Source organism: Capra hircus, chromosome 10 (assembly GCF_001704415.2).
Source record: "Capra hircus breed San Clemente chromosome 10, ASM170441v1, whole genome shotgun sequence".
NCBI classification, from domain to species: Eukaryota; Metazoa; Chordata; class Mammalia; order Artiodactyla; family Bovidae; genus Capra; species Capra hircus.
The window spans coordinates 25471106-25492080 of NC_030817.1; the positions used below are offsets into that span (position 1 = coordinate 25471106).

The 20975-nt window shown below is 35.7% G+C and overlaps 1 protein-coding gene across 2 annotated transcripts in view; it reads right to left on the reverse strand.

Moving 5' to 3' along the window:
• Window positions 1-20975, reverse strand: part of FUT8 (fucosyltransferase 8) — a 318989-nt gene that overhangs the window by 160400 nt on the left and 137614 nt on the right. For both annotated transcript variants that reach the window (XM_005685985.3, XM_018054060.1), the window contains exon 4: window positions 9018-9446. In XM_005685985.3, the coding sequence (XP_005686042.1) occupies window positions 9018-9220 (203 nt within the window). In that variant the 5' untranslated portion in view covers window positions 9221-9446. The remainder of the gene's footprint in view (window positions 1-9017; window positions 9447-20975) is intronic.

Consider the following 20975-nt stretch of genomic DNA (forward strand, 5'->3'; position numbering starts at 1 on the left):
CCCACACCAGTATTAAAAACGAGGAAAAAAAAAAATCCTGGACATGTTAAGAGGAAAAAAATCTGACCAATAATCAATAGGAAAAGATGAACAAAAGATGATCCAGATATCATCCAGGTATTAGTAGACAATATAATAGCTATGTTAGAATAATGACTTAAAGAAATTATTTTAAAAACATGGACAATATTGATGAAAAATAGAAAATTTACAAAGAATTCTGAAATCATAAAAAAGAATGAACTAGATATTTTGGAATCAAAATACATAAAAAATTACTAATTGGGTGTGCTTAACATCAGAATGAGTACAGAAGACAGATTTAATAAATTGGAGGACAATCCAAAACAAAACACATAAAATCAAGTACAAAAACAAATTAGATTGTGAAAGACACATAAAAGGCATGTGAAATACCATAAAAGGAAATGTACTAACACGTATAATTGGAGTTTCAAGAGAAAAGAGAAAGAATAGTCCAGAAGCAGTATTTAAAGAGGTAATAGCTGAGGATTTTCTAAAACCTATGATTTATCAAATCTCAGAATTGAGCTCAGTGAATTTCAAACTAGATAAAAACAAAGTCATATCTGGGCATCACGGTCAACTTGTATAACACCAAGACAAAAATTAAAATGCAAAAGTAGCCAAAGAAAAAGATAAACTTCAAGTAAAACTGCTAACTTCTCAACAAAAACTATGTAAGTTAGAAAACAATAGAATGACATGTTAAAAGTGCTAAAAAAAATTAAATTCTAATGTGCCAAATTAAATTCTATACAAGCAAACATTATCTCAACACAACATATGTTTTAAAAGTTTTCAGAAAAAGAAAATAAAAAAACATTTATTGCCATCATATTTGCACTACCAAAAATACTAAAGGATATTCTCTAGACTGAGGGGAAATGATCAGCATGGAAGAAATAAACTGCAGGAAGGAGTAAACAACATTAGAAAGAATAAATATGTAGTCAATTATAGAGCAATATGATTAATTTGGGGCTCCCTGGTGGCTCAGAGGTTAAAGCACCTGTCTGGAATGCAGGAGACCGGGGTTCGATCCCTGGGTTGGGACGATCCCCTGGAAAAGGAAATGGCAACCCGCTCCAGTACTCTTGCCTGGAGAATCCCATGGAGGGAGGAGCCTGGTAGGCTACAGTCCATGGAGTCGCAAAGAATTGGACACGACTGAGCAACTTCACTTCACTTCATGATTAATTTAAATCAAAATTATAATAACATAATGCGCACTTTGTAACAGACAGTGGGTTAAAATATAGTCCTAAATACCTAGCAAGTTAAAAAGAAAAATCACAAAAGAAATTTGAAACTATTTTTGACTGAATATCAATTAAAGTAAGTCACTGACAGAATTGTCAAGATGTAACTGTGCTCTCTACAGCTGTGATTAGTTGATTAGTGTGAAATTTATAGCTCTCCAGGCATATGTTAGGAAAAAAGCAAGGCTTAAAATCAATAATATAAAAATTCTTTCTGAAAAAGCTTTAAACAGAAAGAAAGGGGAAAAAAAAACCTCCAAAGATACTACAAGAAGGAAATTAACAAACTAAGAATAGAAATAAACAAAATACAAACATACAATGGGGGGGAAAAAAACAGGAGTTCTTTGAAAAAATAAATAAAATCAATAAACTGTTCGCAAGATAAAAGGGGAAAATATAAACAAATCAAGAATGAAAAAGGAAAAAGTACTACAGATATTATAGGTATAAAGTAGAAAAGTAAAAAGGAATTATAAACAGCTTTATGCTAATACATTTGAAAATCTTGATAAAATGGACCACTTTTTGAAAAATCCATTTTCCAAAACTGACATTAAAAAAAAAAGAAAATATGCATGGTCCAATTTCTATTAAAAAAGAAAAACAAATTTTTTTTTTAGAATCTGAAGCCTTCCCACATGTCTCCTGTCTCTACGAAAACCAACCTATGTTTCTCCCCCCACTCACCCAAAATAAAGACTTCAGGCCCAGACAGCTTCACTGGTGAAATTGTAACAAAGATATAAAATAGAATGGATTCCAATTTTATACAAACACTTTCTGAGAATAAAATTTTTCTGTATAACCTTAAAACTAAAACCCTAAAGACACTGTAAGAAGGAAATATTACAGGTAAGCATGTCTTGTTAACATAGCAAACAATCCACTAACAAATTTAATACAGCTATATATGAAAAGGTTAATACAAATTCCAGGGAGAAAGCATCTGATTGTTAGACTGAGAAGACTAGGAATATTGACTAAAAGTCTCACTAAGATATTCTAACATAGGAAAGGAATATTTTCCATATGGAAAAGTAAGACATTCTTGATAGCACAAGGAATAGTGGATGGAAGACTGCAAAAATAAAAGTTAAAAAAAAAAGGTGGGGGGCAGGTTATAGCTAGATGCTCTATACACTCCAATCTATTCACTTGCTGTAAGAATAGAATCAGTATGCTCTTCTAATGAAAAGACTCTTGCTCCTTGGCAAAAAAGCTATGACAAACCTAGACAGCAGATTCTAAAGCAGAGACATCACTTTTCTGACAAAGATCCATATAGTCAAATCTATGGTTTTTCTAGTAGTCGTGTATGGATGTGAAAGTTGGACCATAAAGAAGGATCAGCACTTAAGAATTCATGCTTTGGGACTGTGGTGCTGGAGAAGACTCTTGAGAGTCCCCTGGACAGCAAGGAGATCAAACCAGTCAATCCTAAAGGAAATCAATCCTTTATTCATTGGAAGGGACTGATGCTAAGGCTGAAGCTCCAATACTTTGGCTACCTGATGCATAAAGCTGACTCATTGAAAAAGACTCTGATGCTGGGAAAGACTGAAGGCGCGAGGAGAAGGCGACGACGGAGGATGAGCGGTTGGATGGCATCACCGACTCGATGAACATGAGTTTGAGCAAACTCTGGGAGATGGTTGACAGACAGGGAAGCCTGGCATGCTACAGTCTATGGGGTCACAAAGAGTCGTACACGACTGAGCGACTCAATACAAGTACACTCTTTACAAATGAGACAAGCATTTATGGAGAAGGTTGCCTACAGCAAATCCTCTAAACAACCAGCAGGAACAAAGGCATCTCTAATTTCTAATATCAATTTCGCAAACTGAAGTAAGGTATGACCTACGAAAAACTGCATCAGTTTCCTTCCTACCCATGGCAGTGTTTCACACTTTTGTTGTATCAGACAAATTTTTCCACTGGAAGATTCATGATTTGGCTCTAATCCGACTGAGGAGACTAGCATGTAGCTCAGAAACACAGATAATCATAAGTTAATTATATCTTCATGTAAAATTTAGCTTATAGCTAATATCTAAATTTCAGAAGAAATCTTTTCTTTCCTAGACCAAAAAAAAAAAAAAAGGCTATAAATTCACACTGAATTTTTAAAATTATGCTCCCCAAAATAAATGGAACTAGAATAAGGAATTAAGAGGAAAGCTTTCAATTAAGCACTCCTTAAATTTTACAAGTTCTGTCCAGTTCTGACATCTGTCAATGAGGTTCACTGCTCACGGGGTTTCAGAACAAGTTTCAGTAATTTTCCAGGTGTTTTCTGCTAATTTCTACTCTGAGAGGCAGAATGGCAGGTTCAAATCCTAAGAAGCAAAGATTCTGTAAACTGATAGCAACTTCACATTAGTAAAAGTTGAAACAAGACAAATATGAAATTTGAAAAGGCATTTCTGTAGGGTGGCATGCTAAAAAGCGATGACTTCTAAGCTTTTAAAGAAGGATATTACATGTATACTCAAGATGCTGGCAATCAACAAGTAAGAAAAGGATGACTGGGGAAAGCCAGATAAAAGCATGGAGGAAACATGGGAAAATAAGCAGATGTACCTTGGTACCAAAGCCATGCAATTCAATCATTAATTAAGGTCAGCAACACCTTGTCTAGATTAATACTGTATTTCCCAGTTAATTTCACTCCAGTCAAGTACATGGCCGAATCTACCTGAAAATGTAAATCTTCCTCAACCATTTTTACAGTGATATGCATCTGCTGAAAAACCAATTATGATTTCTTGTTATCTATCAACCAAGCCTACACTAAACTCTGGCTGTTCAAGACCACTACAATGTGACCTAATTTATTCAACATTATATCTAGAGATGAGAACTATGGGTCAAAATGGCTACAAATTCTTTGCAGTTCCTACTTCTATTCCCTGCATGTGGAAAGTCCCTTTGACTTGCAAAGATTAACAGAATGTGGCAGAAGTGATACTGTGTAACTTTTCATGCTTGGCCTCAAGAGGATTTGCAGTTTCTACTTTTGCCTGCTTAGAACACTGCAAGGTAAGAAACCAGGGCTATCCTTCTAGAGAAGCCAGATAGAGGGGAACCAGCTGACGGTCCCTTAATCACCAAACATGAGTCAGGTCATCAGACTGCCCAGTCACAATGAAGCTACCAGATGGCTACAACCACATCAGTGACCAGTCCAGCTGAGGCCAACTGAAATAGAATAATCAGAAGCAAATAAATGTTTATTGGTTTATGCTACTATGTTTTTATTTTATATCTATGCATATATATATATATAAAATACATTTTGTTATATATGATACCCCAGTTTTTAAAAAGAATTCAATAAGAAAACAAATAACTCAATTTATAAATAAGCAACAAATCTGAGTAGATACTTCACCAAAGCACATATATGAATAGGAAATAAGCACATTAAAAAAATGCTCACTGTCATTAATCATTACAGAAATGCAAACTGAAACTATAGGAGATGACACTATAGATCTATTAAAACAGCTAAAGTAAAAACATCTGAGAACAGCATGTACTAGCAAAGGAGAGAGCTGTAACTCTCAAGCACTGCTGGTGGAAATAAAAAATAGTTCAAGTACTCTGGAGAACATTTGGGTAGCCTCTTATATAAAGTTAAAATGCACTTACACATGAGCCAGCAATTCCACTCCTAGGTATTTACCCAAGAGAAACAAAAACTCACACGCAGAAACTCAGGACAAATGCTTTTAACAGCGTCATTCATAATAGCCCCCCAAATGGAAATATTAACACATTTCAACTGGTAAATGCATTTAAAGACAACAACAACACTGACACAAACATACTATGGAATACTGCTCAAAAACGAACTATCAGTACACAAAGCAGCACTGATGAATCTCAAATATACCATGCTAAATGAAAAAGAAAAGACTTACAGGCTACCTACTGCATGATTCTAGTTATACGACATTTTGGAACAGAAAAGAAACACAGAATAGAAAACAGATCTGTAGATGCCAGGGACAGAAGGTAGAATATAATTTTAACCACAAAAGGGAACAACAGAATTCTGGAGTGAGACAGAATTCTATAATTTGATTGCAGTGCTGGTTACATGACTGTAAGAATCTGTCAAAATTCATAGACATTTGTGCTAAAAGGAGTGTATTTTACCATATAGGAATTATTCATCAACAATTCAGAATTAAATATACATATAGATACACACAGAAATACACACAGCACGATGCTTTTGAACTATGGTATTGGAGAAGACTCTTGAGAGTCCCTTGGACTACAAGGGGATCAAATCAAGTCAATCCTAAAGGAAATAAACCCTGAATATCCATTGGAAGAACTGATGCTGAACATGAAGTTTCAATACTTGGGCTACCTGATGTGAAGTGCCAACTCATTGAAAAAGACCCTGACGCTGAGAAAGATTGAAGGCAACAGGAGAAGCGGGTGGCAGAAAATGAGATGGTTGGACAGCATTATTGATTCAATGGACATGAATTTGAGCAAACTCTGGGAGACAGTGGAAGACAGAAGAGCCTGGCATGCTTGCAAAGAGTCAGATATGACTTAGCGACTGGAAAACAACAACATACAGCAACCTCCCCAGGTTGATCTAAAACATTTGTATCCCTCAGAGTAATGATCTTCAAATTATTTTCCTAAATTTGTAGTCCTATCAATAAGACTAGCAAACACAAGCTAGAGGGTTGGGCAATTGCTTTTTAAAAATGACTGTCCTGAATGTTTAAGTAAATCAGACTTCTGACTTACTTTCCAATTTCAAGCCATATACCCTATCTAAAAGAAATAACCTAACTTTACAAGACATCTGAATTAGGTGGTTCCAGTGATAAAGAATCCGCCTGCCAATGTAGGAGACACAGGAGATGCAGATTTGATACCTGGGTCAGGAAGATCCCCTGGAGGAGGAAATGGCAACCTACTCCAGTATTCTTGCAGGGATAATCCCATGGGCAAAGGAGCCCGGTGGGCTATACAGTCCATAGAGTTGCAAACAGTCTGACACGACTGGGCATGCATGCATGCAGGCTTCTGGGTTACTTTCTAATTCCAATCCACATACCATATCTCAAAAAAATAATCTAGCTTTACAGACATCTGAATTAATTCTACACAGTCTACCTTCTGAACATATCTTCTTATTAAAAAAAGACACAGAAAACTGAGTATGAAATATTACAACAAAGGGAGAAAAAGAAACTGATGCCACTAGCACCTCTACTGCTCTTCCTTTGGTATCAGGGACTTTAAAATAAAATCTCTTTGGAGAAAACACAAATGGTCCTATCAATAAAGTTGATGGAAAGGCCTGAGGAAGTTTTCTTCCCTAATTAATTACATTTCTTAAAATTATTTGTGTGTGTCTATACAGGCTCATTTGCTCCATCTGTGCTTTCAGATTGGATATATGCTCTATAACATGACATATTAAATGTCTACACTCTTAGAAGTTGTCTCTACATCTGAGAAGCTGAGAACTTAATTCTTCAGAAACATGAAAGACTACAAAGAAAGTGACTTAAGAAACTCAAAGATTATTTTTCAGAAGGAATAACTCATATTAAGGCAAGTTTTCCTTCATGCAATAGAAACAAATATTAGATTGGCCAAAAAGTTCATTCAGGATGTTTCCATGACATCTTAAAGAAAATCCTGAACAAACTTTTTGGCCAACCTAATGCCTGGCAGTTAGACATAAGCCAACTGAAGTATCAGTACTTAAGTTGAAATTAGGGGGAAAATTAGCAATTTTTTATAAGTCTAAATTCAGAGGCAACTCTTTTTTCAAGGAGCAAAATTCCTATAATGTAGAATAAGATCTTATTACAAGGATTCTCCAAAATTAAATACTCTTGCTGATTTGCTACATGAGATGTTTAGTTGAGATTTCTGAATCATATACTTCTCATTGGTTTCTACCCAAGAGTGAAAGTGAAAGTCACTCAGTTAGTCCATGGAATTCTCTAGGCCAGAATACTGGAATGGGTAGCTGTTCCATTCTCCAGGGTATCTTCCCAACCCAGGGATCAAACCCAGGTTTCCCGCATTGCAGGCAGATTCTTTACCAGCTGAGCCACAAGGGAAGCCCCTCTATTCAGAGAGGCAAAACAATTCACCAGTTCCCTGGCTGTCCACTCAAACTGCCAGGATTCAAAGTAAGTGCCATCATTTGTGAAAACTGTAATCTTGGGAAAAATTAAATCACTTAATATTCTGTTGATTCCTTATCTGTAAAATGGTTATAAAATCAGAACCAGCATCCCATCAAAAAGTTGCGGAATTCAATGAGATAATCCATATAAAGTCCTTGGCATAGTACTTGGCACAAAATAAACTCTCAACAAATGACAGCTATTGTTACTATCTTCTAATTATCAATCTTTGGTTCCCATAACAAATGAGTAAGACTCTACTGAAAGACCATCCTTTCCATGATCCTCCCTGGCTCTTCTCAACAAGGAAATAAAATGATACACAAATTTCAAAAAGTTATCTGTCTGCTTTCTAATTCTGATTACTTTGTACTTTGCTGATTGGTACTACTCCTACAAATAATAGGGATGATGTTTCATTCATTGTTGTAAAACTCATTTAACACATATCCCAGTTTTCCAAAGAACATAAAGAGATCAAAAATAATATCAGGGTGAAGAAAAGTTATGGAACTAAACAAAAGGAAAGAACTGAGTTCTAAGTAAAGAGTGAAGGGCAGTGAGGCACCAAGGGTGGATGATGCTGCCACCTACATTTCCTCATAGAATGTAGAAATGTAGAAGGCTGTAGAAATGGAGAAGGCTCCTCAGCCTCCACAGCATCGCTCTCTCAGTTCTCTTTCTCCAATTACTCTGAAGGCTCCATGCACAACAGAACGCTTCCACTTTCAACTCCTCAGTTTATTTCTTTCTCAAAAAAGAAATGACTTCGTGTTCTTTTTCTCTACACTACTTCCCTTAGAGCCAATTACCACCTGTAGATGAGTCTCAATTTTTCATCTTTTCAAATCTTCGACTGCTGTCTCGAGAGACAGCAAGCATTAACTATACAATCACTTTCATATTTAAGTATGAGGAATGAGAAGATACTAAAGAACTTCTAAATTCAATAACTTTGAAAACAAATATAGAGATTATCTATTTAACACTACGTTCACTTGCCCCCCAAAATACAGAACTTTGTTTTTCCTCAAAGTTGATGACTAACAGATATTTGTCACATTTTTTAATAGACTAGCAGTAGCAACTATAATAAATCTCTAGATTCCAGATACAGTTGTTTTAAGAATGAATTTTTTTCATTTCATAAGTTAACAACAGTTAGACTAACTTAGTCTCTCAATTATTATAACATGTTTATTATAGTCCATGATGAACATTTTAATATGGACTAATTCAAATCATACAAAGCTTAATTAAAATTATCAAAATGTTGAAGATAATTTGAAACAAAATATAAGTACATAAATTGAATAGCACAGTTTTTCTATACTAAAATTCATATGTAAATACAAGATGTGCTAGAGTAATTCTCTATGTTAACTACATAGAGAAGTAGTACAAAAAGTACCTTACTAAGATATTTAAATTTTTGCAAAAATAGCAGTTTACAGAAATCATTAAGCGTTTTTTTAATAGCTGACTGAAGCCCTACACCTAAAAACCAAGTACAATATTTCACCATTCTTCCCAGTTTCTTGGAACCTACCGGAGAGATTCAGCCATTCGCCTCAAGTCTTCATTTTGCTGTTTTAAGCGTTCAAGCTTTGCCAAAATCTTGGACAGTTCTCGGCTAGAGTGATCAGGGTGGTCATTATCTCGTACCAAGTGACCACCTATATAAAATAGCAAGGTCCCCCAGGCAAAAAGAATGAGCATGATCCAACGCCAGGAACCAGTCCATGGCCGCATTTTCAGAGTTTCAACTCACTCTCCTGGGGTCCTGGAGCTCAAAGAATTAAAATCATCATCACTCTATTTCTAACCAGCGCAAAGGTTGTAGCCTTCCGTTGTTTCAACACATGATGCTTCAGACAAATTAGTCTCTCCTGTAGTCCTATGGTGACTCTTTTCAAGAGATCCTCCTGGTGGTATGAGTAGGAAGTTTTATTTTCCTGTGCTTCATGGACTCTACATGCTGTGGAAAGAGAAGGAAATTATTTAAATTATTTAGGATGTATAAAATAGCATAAGCTGAAATTCATGGAGTTAAAAGAAACATATTGGTTTTAAGTAGCCAATAGGCTGGCAAATAATGCAACAAGAAAAAAGGAAAAGCTTTTACATCTCCATATTAAATCAAGGCTCTACAACATAAATTAATTAGCTCTAAGATTGAAAGTCCTCCAAACGCCATTATTACTTTTCCTTCTAACATCACTGTGCAATATAGCACAGATACTGAGATTTAAAGACTGTATCTTTGACAATTCACTCAAAACCAAACCAAAGGTACTCAACTACATATTCTGGGCTGATTTTTCCATTATCTCAAACTGAAACATGGTCTCTGTATGAGTGAATTCATTTCTACAAAATTTAAACTCCACCCCCTTCTCACTGCTCAGCTGTCATACCATTTCACTCTGCAGGTGACAGGCAATTAGCCAAGTAAAGGTTATCACAGCCATTATACAGCCGGCAACCACTCCAAACATAAGCAAAGATTCATAAGCAAAGATTCATATGGATTATGGTAGATTATTCCTTCCTCAATTTTTTTTTAAAATATCAACAATTGCAACAGAAGTCTAATACCAGTTAAATTCTAGTTACTGTGCATCTTACACTACAAAATGGATATGCTGTCTCAGGCTAGGTTATTGGTTTCATTTGTCACTTCTACATCACGAAGCTTTGAATTTTTTGGAAACAAAACAATTTTCTCCCCAAGAAAAATATCTGTAGGCAAAGATATAACTTTAATACCATTTGACAAGTTCAGAGCTATGTAAGAAAAGTCTTATTTCCAGGCACTGAGGTCCTTGTAAAAGAGAGAAAAGAAATAGTTTCTATATATAAAACAATGTGATGGGTGCTTAACCATTCATTAAGTAGTTATGAAAGACTACACAGAAAAGTTGAAGAAACGGTTTCAACAATTAAAGAACATGACTACTATTTTGTCCTTTTGAACCTCACATCTCAATAAAAAAAATCCACCCTAATGGCCTAAGGGATGTATTTAATTCAGTAAGTTGACAAAAGAAGTATTAATGTTTGTGTATTATTATACTGTCTGACAATACATGCACCACTGTAAAATGTTGTCTTACCATATGTTGAACCTAGACTACATTCTACTCAATACTAAGCTAAACCAATAGACATTCAGTTCAGTTGCTCAGTTGTGTCTGACTCTTTGCGACCCCATGAATTGCAGCACGCCAGGCCTCCCTGTCCATCACCAACTCCCAGACTTCACTCAGATTCACGTCCATCGAGTCAGTGATGCCATCCAGCCATCTCATCCTCTGTCGTCCCCTTCTCCTCCTGCCCTCAATCCCTCCCAGCATCAGAGTCTTTTCCAATGAGTCAACTCTTCGCATAAGGTGGCCAAAGTACTGGAGTTTCAGCTTTAGCATCATTCCTTCCAAAGAACACCCAGGGCTGATCTCCTTTAGGATGGACTGGTTGGATCTCCCTGCAGTCCAAGGGACTCTCAAGAGTCTTCTCCAACACCACAGTTCAAAAGCATCAATTCTTCAGGGCTCAGCCTTCTTCACAGTCCAACTCTCACATCCATACATGACCACAGGAAAAACCATAGCCTTGACTAGACGGACCTTTGTTGGCAAAGTAACGTCTCTGATTTTCAATATGCTATCTATGTTGGTCATAACTTTTCTTCCAAGGAGTAAGCTTTTTTTAATTTCATGGCTGCCGTCACCATCTGCAGTGATTTTGGAGCCCAGAAAAATAAAGTCTGACACTGTTTCCACTGTTTCCCCATCTATTTCCCAGGAAGTGATGGGACCAGATACCATGATCTTCATTTTCTGAATGTTGAGCTTTAAGCCAACTCTTTCACTCTCCTCTTTCACTTGCATCAAGAGGCTTTTTAGTTCCTCTTCACTTTCTGCCATAAGGGTGGTGTCATCTGCATATCTGAGGTGATTGATATTTCTCCCGGCAATCTTGATCCCAGCTTGTGCTTCTTCCAGCCCAGCGTTTCTCATGATGTACTCTGCATAGAAGTTAAATAAGCAGGATGACAATATACAGCCTTGACGTACTCCTTTTCCTATTTGGAACCAGTCTGTTGTTCCACGTTCATTTCTAACTGTTCCTTCCTGACCTGCATGTAGGTTTCTCAAGAGGCAGGCCAGGTGGTCTGGTATTCCCATCTCTTTCAGAATTTTCCACAGTTTATTGTGATCCACACAGTCAAAGGCTTTAGCATAGTCAATAAAGCAGAAATAGATATTTTTCTGGAACTCTCTTGCTTTTTTTCCATGATCTAGCGGATGTTGGAAATTTGATCTCTTGTTCCTCTGCCTTTTCTAAAACCAGCTTGAACATCTGGAAGTTCATGGTTCACATATTGCTGAAGTCTGGCTTGGAGAATTTTGAGCATTACTTTACTAGTGTGTGAGATGAGTGTAATTGTGCGGTAGTTTGAGCATTCTTTGGTATTGCCTTTCTTTGGGATTGGAATGAAAACTGACCTTTAACAATAAGACATTAAAAGTGTTAAATCTTCCCCTTCATAGAAAAAACTAACCTAGAAAGACAAATGTGATAAACAAAACTGTATTTTCTAAATAAGAATCACCTCAATAACAAATAATAAAAGATGTGCTGCACATTTTACTTAAAATTATAACAATTATCATAAATATCCAAAGCCAGCAAAAGTATAAAATAATTTGAACAGTAACAAGTTTACAGAAACATAATTTTGTGATACCAAGTGCTTTGGGATTTTATAAACCACCAAAAATACTTAAGATATTAAATTAGTACGTGGAAGAGGAAAAATTGTGCTCAGTCGATCAGTCGTGTCCGACTCTTTGTGATCCCATGGACTGGAGCCCCCCAGGCTCCTCTTTCCATGGAATTTTCCAGGCAAGAATACTGGAGTGGTTTGCCATTTCCTCCTCCAGGGTATATTTCTGACCCAAGAATCAAATCTGCGTCTGCAGCAACTCCTGCATCCGCAGGCAGATTCTTTATTGCTGAGCCACCTCGGAAACCCATCAAATTACTGCACTTTAGAGTAATATTGATATTGCATATCAAAAGCAAGAAATTATTGTAGGAGCAAAACATGGTCATTTCTTAATTAACAGCATGATTTTAATTCTGTCTTTAGAGAGAATATTTCCCCAAAGTTTGTTGTCTTAATCAATATTTTAAAAAGTGATCAACAAAAATAAGCTGAAAACCAAGTAGCTTTCTATGTAATTTTCCTTAGTATGGTTTAAAAGAGCACATATATAATTTTTTTCTTATCTATAATGAATGTGTGCTTACTTACCTATCATGTTTATTGTTTATTTTTGAACCATACCAACCAAAATGTTAACTTAATGATTTTTATCCATGTTCACTGACATATCCAAATTACTTAGAACAGTATTTAAAACTTAATTACAAATATTTTTTTAAATAAATGAATGAGTGAGTGAAGATGTCATAACGGCATGTGCCTCTATGATACTTGATACAAAATCTGGGCACATCAACCTCAACTGCATTTTATGCTCCAGAAAGCAAATACAAATGTAGAATGCAGAGGACAGTGCCATTATAAGGAAAATAAAATCATTCAACAACTTTAGGGTTTATTACTATTAACATATATTTTACAAGACATGCCCTTAAGTATTAAAATAAACTGGTCTAAAAAGCCAATAAGATCAGCAATCTTATGGTTACCTTTCACATTAAAAATAATTCTCTATGTCTTAATTTTGTCCTCATCTAGAAGATTCCCTTTGCAAAGACAATTAGATAGCTGTAGGAAGTGTGTACAGCCTTTGAAATGAGACAGTTAATCTGTGGATGAATTTATTAATGAAAATATTTCAAATTTATTAGCAAAAATATTTCAACATCAACAATATGAGCTAATTTCTGACTAAAATTTATAAACAGTATTTGCTGAGATTTCTTCTGAGTGGGTTGTTTTCTTGTCAAGTATTTATGAATTCATTTCTGTTTGAGATTCACATACTACCCTTCATCTGCAAATAGTAAATGTATCGAAATGTGCCAGGTTTCCTTCTGAAACTTTATTTCTTTATAAAACAAAACATTATTTTATAGACCCAGTTATAATATTTTATGCAATTTATATACCATGGGTTATTAAGGCAATTTCTAAAATGGCTATTAACGATCCTCGTGTCCTATATCCATATCTTTGTGTAATCCCCTCCTTCTGAGTGTAGGCAGGACCTAAGGACTTACTTCTTAAATGGAATACAGTGAAAATGACAGAATTTCACTTCTGAGATAAGGTTACAAGAGATATAAGCTACCACACTGTGAGCTGCCCTGTCAAGAGGCCCACGTGGAAAGGAACTGATTCCTGCCAACAACCATGTCAGTGAACTTGGAAATGGATCCTCCACCAGTCAAGCCTTGATACCACTGCAGCTTGACTGACATTTTAATTTCAGGTTTTTGAAAGATCCTGAGCCAGAAGATCCAGCTAAAGCCATGGCCAGATTCCTGGCCAAGAGATTAAGTTTTTTAAACCACTTAGTCTTAGGGTAATCTGTCATGCAGCAACAGATAATACATAGGTCTACTCTCCCTACCAGACTGAGTACCTGGCCTTCAAATCACATGTTACTTTTTCTGTCCCCAGCAAGATGTACAAAGTCTGAAACACAGAGTAGGCATTCAAGATGCAGACAGAACTGAATCTTAATCACAGTTTCCTTAATATCCTGCTATTACCTCTTTACAAATGCTATAAAAATTAAATTCAATTTACAACATATAAGATATTTTTAACAAGTATAATTATTAATTTATAATATATCAAAAGTCTAAAAGCATTTCTATCAATGTTTACTAACCAGACTTCTTAAAAGACGCTTGCTCCTTGGAAGAAAAGTTATGACCAACCTAGATAGCATATTAAAAAGCAGAGACATTACTATGCCAACAAAGGTCTGTCTAGTCAAGGCTATGGTTTTCCCAGTGATCAAGTATTGATGTGAGAGTTGGACTACAAAGAAAGCAGAGCACCGAAGAATTGATGCTTTTGAACTGTGGTGTTGGAGAAGACTCTTGAGAGTCCCTTGGACTGTAAGGAGATCTAATGAGTCCATCCTAAAGGAAATCAGTCCTGAATTTTCATTGAAAGAACTGATGCTAAAGCTGAAACTCCAATACTTGGGCCACCTGATGTGAAGAACTGACTCATTGGAAAAGACCCTGATGCTGGGAAAGACTGAAGGCGAGAGGCGAAGGGGATGACAGAGGATGAGATGGTTGGATGGCAACACCAACTCAATGGACATGAGTTTGAATAAGCTCTGGGAGTTGGTGATGGACAAGGAGGCCTGGCGTGCTGTGGTCTGCGGTCCATGGGGTCTCAAAGAGTCGGATACGATTGAGCAACTGAACTGAACTGAAACAAACTTCCACTTCTCACCATGAAAAAATAACTGATACTAGACTTGTCCTCACATATAAACAACTAGAAAACTAAAAGAAAAAGAAAAAAATTTAGGAAAACAGTTTTCAGACATTGGGCAAAGGTCAGACAAGACTGTAATGCCTGAGAGAAGGTCAACAACCAAATGTAAGTTCTATGTTCACTGCAGGTTTCTAACTAAACGTTATTGAACACTAGAACAAAAATGGATAATTCAAGCAAAGCACAGCTATCTTTTTGAGGTGAAAAGATAAGAGACAAAAAAAGTTTATAGAGTATAGCCAATTAACAATGTTTTAATAGTTTCAGGTGCACAACAGAGTGACTCAGCCATACATAAAATAGAAAGTTAAAAAAAAAAAATACAGTATGATACCAGCATAAAAACAGACACCAATGGGATAGAATAGAGAGTCCAAAAATAAACCCAGAAATACATGGTCAACTCATGTTTTTAAAACTTAACTTTAGTTAAAAAACATATTGTATTAAAACATTATCTTATTTTAAAATAAATAAAATTAAAATAAAAAAAGTTAAGGGAATGTAAGGTGGCTGGAATCTGTGAGCCAGTGTACCAAAGTGAAAACAGCTACCCAGAGAAAAGGCTCCAGAAATGTGCAGAGGTGATCCTCAGAGTCTCCGGCTAGATACTAAGTTCTGCACGCATAGTAAGACCACATGAGACTTGCAAAGAATACCAGGGAAAGAAAAATTAAATGTAGCTAAAAGCTGCACGTCTTTCAGAGATTTTATAAAGGGAAGACATATGAGTTCCAATCAAACAGAATGAAAACATCACAGAAAACCTGGGATATTCAGTAGAAAGCCAAGAAATAAAACATAAGTTAGGATTAAGCAAGTCTTAGAGCAAAGATCAGAAAATGTTTTCTGTAAAGAGCAAGACAGTAAATATCTCAGACTATGTGGGACACATACAGTCTCTACCACATATTCTTAGCTTTTATTCTTGTTTCTTTACAACTGTTTAAAAATGTAAAGTCCATCCTTAGCTCAAGGGCTGTAGCCCAGATCTGTTCATGAGACAAGTCTAATGACTCCAGCCACAGAATAAAGGCTATGCTAACAAGATTTACAATAAAACTTAAAAACAAGCTGTAAAAGCAAGCTCAAAGTGATCCAAAAGGAAATAAATGCCTATCAAAATAAAACTCAATGTTCTTTAAAGAAATGCAATAAAATACAGACACTTAACTATATAAAGTTCACACTGTCCAGCAACTAACCAAAAATTACAAAGAACATGGAGAGAGATCACCTGAGGTATTCAAAAAGCTGTTAAAGGCTACCGGCGGTGACTAGAAAAAAGAGCAAACACTCCAGCATTTCAAGCCCCAAACCAAAAATAAGGTAGCACTTGGGAATTTTAGGTTTCTGCAACAACAAGAAAGACAAAAAAATTTCTACCCTCGAGGATAATATTCTAGTCGATTCAAATTGCAAGGGCAGTACTGTCACTAAAACAAGCCCCCCCAAAAGCCTCTTCTTATAGCAATTAATATTCTGATTAATTCAGTAAAAACTAAATATAAACAATATCACCCAATTAATTCCTTAAAAATAGTGTAACCACTCCATTAGAAGGAACAACAACAAAATGTAGTACTATTACAACACTATCAAATTAACTTTTCTTATACTCAGCATATCTGGAGAAGGAAATAGCAACCCACTCCAGTATTCTTGTCTGGAGAATCCCATCGACAGAGGAGTCTGACGGGCTATAGTCCACAGGGTTGCAAAGAGTCGGACACAACCGAAGCAACTTAGCACACACGCATATTCAAAATATAAAAAAATGACCACAATATCTACTTCTTTCAGCATCTGATTATGTGAAAGTTTCCAAGAGTTATATTCAAGTGGGTTTACTAAGGTTACGGTCAAAAGATGAATCTGTGACAACGTGCTACAGAACCAAATCTCTAGGAGCCTGGCGTGTTCTGCCATGAACCATGTTTGTTACAGGATTTTCTTCTAAACTTAAAAATAATGCAGTACTTATTTAACTTAAATTCAGTATTTATTTAATATAAAATATGTACATCCTATGGAAAGGGAAATATGGCATAATATGTCAAATATTTGCATAAACGGGTCCTTTGATGAGAAATTCCACTAGCAGAAATTTATACCAAGAGGAATTTTAACATGTGAACAAAACACAGCAGAAGGATATTCATTAAAACATTGTTTGCAACAATTTAAAACTACAAATAACATAATTGCTTATCAATAGAAACACGGTTGAAGAAATTATGAATTACTTTTCAAGAAATGTATATTTTTTCTATGAAGCAACAAGTAGGAAAATGTGGCCCACAACCAAGAAGAAAATCAGTCAATTTAAAACAGACCCAGAAGACAAAGTGATGGTAACAGCAGATAAGGACCCTAAAACGATTACTAAAAATATATGCTAGGATTTAAATTTTAGAAAATGAATACATTGATAAAAGAAATAAGAACTAACAAAAAGGCAACATCTATCATTTTTTTTAATCTAGAAAATTAAAAAATTTTCTGGTAATGATTAAGAGCGTATTAGACACTGCAGAGGAAAAGTTAAGTGAATTTGAAGACAGAAAATATCTTCATCACAAGAAAAATACTGTAACTATATATGGTGACAGATGTCAACCAGATTTCATACAGTAATCATTTCACAATATACATGTATCAAATCATTATGTTGTATACCTAAAACTAATACAATGTAACATGTCAGTTTAAAAAAAAAATTATTCAAAGAGAAAATTATACAGAAAGAAAAAAGTTGGAAAGTTTGACTTTAAAAAAAGTAACTTTTTCAAGCAGCCACTGTTAACAGCACTTATCTTCAGATACTACAGTGTTTAACAGCTTTCAGCACAGTCATGTCACCTTAAAGTAACTATCATTGTGAACTAAAATCTGGTCAGGTGCTAAAACTTTAAAGTCACTCACCATCATTAGCAAGAAAACAATTTACATTAATCGCTTGAGGGCCAGTTGGAAATGTACAGGCATTCCCCCCATTTTGGCATTCAGTTCAAAAAAGGACTTCTCAAAACAAAACCTATCATCAAACTTGAAGTAACATATTGAAAACTAGCTTAGTCATGGGCACATGCAGAATTTCCAATGTACTTTTAAATACAAATAAAACCATAATTTGGAGAAGAAGATTAGTCACACGGGGAAAATACACAGGTGCTACAAAGAGAATTTCAGGGGGCTTATCAGAAAAAAATACAAGCTAGTGGGCAACAGAACACTATCTTTAAAAAGTGCTGAAATAAAAAGAAATGGCAAATACCCTTTGCTATCCACTGACAATACCTTCAAAATTCTGAAAGAGATGGGAATACCAGACCACTTGACCTGCCTCTTGAGAAACCTATATGCCAGTCAGAAAGCAACAGTTAGAACTGGACATGGAACAACAGGATGGTTCCAAATAGGAAAAGGAGTACGTCAAGGCTATATATTGTCACCCTGCTTATTTAACTGATATGCAGAGTATATCATGAGAAACGCTGGGCTGGAAGAAGCACAAGCTGGGATCAACACTGCCGGGAGAAATATCAATAATCTCAGATATGCAGATGACACCACTCTTATGGCAGAAAGTGAAGAGGAACTAAAAAGCCTCTTGATGAAAGTGAAAGTGGAAAGTGAAAAAGTTGGCTTAAAACTCAACATTCAGAAAACAAACATCATGGCATCTGGTTCCATCACTTCATGGGAAATAGATGGGGAAACAGTGGAAACAGTGGCAGACTTTATTTTGGGGGGCTTCAAAATCACTGCAGATGGTGACTGCAGCCATGAAATTAAAAGACGCTTACTCCTTGGAAGAAAAGTTATGACCAACCTAGATAGCATATTGAAAAGCAGAGATATTACTTTGCCAACAAAGGTCCATCTAGTCAAGGCTATGGTTTTTCCTGTGGTCATGTATGGATGTGAGATTTGGACTGTGAAGAAAGCTGAGTGCCGAAGAATTGATGCTTTTGAACTGTGGTGTTGGAGAAGACTCTTGAGAGTCCTTTGGACTGCAAGGAGATCCAACCAGTCCATTCTGAAGGAGATCAGCCCTGGGATTTCTTTAGAGGGAATGACGCTAAAGCTGAAACTCCAGTTCTCTGGCCACCTCATGTGAAGAGTTGACTCACTGGAAAAGACTCTGATGCTGGGAGGGATTGGGGGCAGGAGGAGAAGGGGACGACAGAGGATGAGATGGCTGGATGGCATCACTGACTCGATGGACATGAGTCTGAGTGAACTCTGGGAGTTGGTGATGGACAGGGAGGCCTGGTGTGCTGCGATTCATGGGGTCGCAAAGAGTAGGACATGACTGACCAACTGAACTGAACTCACAATACCTTCAAACAGAAGAGCAAGTTTTTGTAATCTTTCATTTAACTTTGGTAAATATCTAGGATTGAGAATGCTGGGTCGTATGAAAAATGTGTATTTATAAGAAAATGCCAAACTGTATTCCAAAGCAACTTCTTCATCCTTAATTTACATCCTAAATTGTTACCAGCAAAAACTTAGTGTTCCTGTACTCTGCAATTTCTCCAGCATTTGGTATTTTCCATTTTTAAAGAAATTCTGATAGATGTGTAGTGGTGCCTCAATGCAGATTTCATTTGCATTCAGTTTCTCTAAGCATGTAATCACCTATTCCTTTGTCTATTTTCCATCCATATAGCTTCTTTGGTGACATGTCCATTAAGATGTTTAGTCCATTTATATATTAGATTGTTTATATTTGAGATTTAAAAGTTCTTTATATATTCTTGATACATGTCTATAATCAGATATGTAACTTTTCAATTGTTTTCCACCAGTCCGTAACTTGTCTTTGCATTTTAACAGTGTCCTGAATGCAGCAAAATTTAATCTTTTGTTTGAATATAATTTTTAATAGACTGTAGTTTAGCTATTATATCTAAAACTTCAATGCCAAATCCAAGGTCAATATATTTTCTCCAATGTTTGCTTTAAGAAGTTTAAGGTTTCAAAGTTAAAAATATACACTTACACAAGATTCCCACTCCTATCTAGGTATCACCTCAAGGAAAATGAAAGCTCATATTCTCACAAAAACTGCTACATAAATGTTTATAGCAGCTTCATATATAAATAGACAAAAATTGGAGAGAAAATCACCATGGCCTTCAATAAGTGAATGAGAACATTCATTTATCAAAACAAATGATAATCTATCAAAAGCAAAGGGCTACTACTCAGCAATAAAAAGGAACAAAATATTGGCCCACACAACAAAATGGGTGAATATTAAAAAGACATTTTCCTAGGTGAAGGAAGATAGAACCAAAAGACACATATTGTGTGATTCATTTATCTGATATTATGGAAAAAAGAAAACTACAGAATGAAACATAGATCAGCTGTTGCCAAGGACTGAAGGTGTAAGTAAGGGCTGATCACCAAGGTGTTTCAGGAAAATTTTTACAGCAATGAAACAACTCTAATTGGTACAGAAGAATGGCACATTATCTCTGTGGTATTCAACCCCCAAACCCAAATTTCAGTCTAAAAATGGGAAAACTACCAAAAAACCCCAAAATGAGAGACATCCAATCAAATATTAATACCTGACCCTAATATACTCTTCAAAATTATCAAGGTCATGAAAAAATAATGAAGCAACTAACTGTCACAGATAAGAGAGGTCTAAGGAGACACGGTATCGAGGATCAGATCTTGGAAAAGGGACACCATGGAGAAACTGGTAAAATTCAAATACAGTGTGTAGTCTAGCAAATAATATTGCACCTTGTTAATTCAACGTTTTTCACAAATGCACTATGACTATGTAAGATGTTAACATTAGGCTAGCCTTGACAAAAAGTGTATGAAAACTCTTTCTTTGAAAATTTTTTGTAATTCTAAAATAAAAAGATTTTAAAAGATAAAAGCAAAATAAATACATTTTCTGGAAACAAAAGCTGAAAGAACTTGTTACCAACAGATACACACTACAAGATATACTTAAAAGGGTGCTTTTCAGACTGA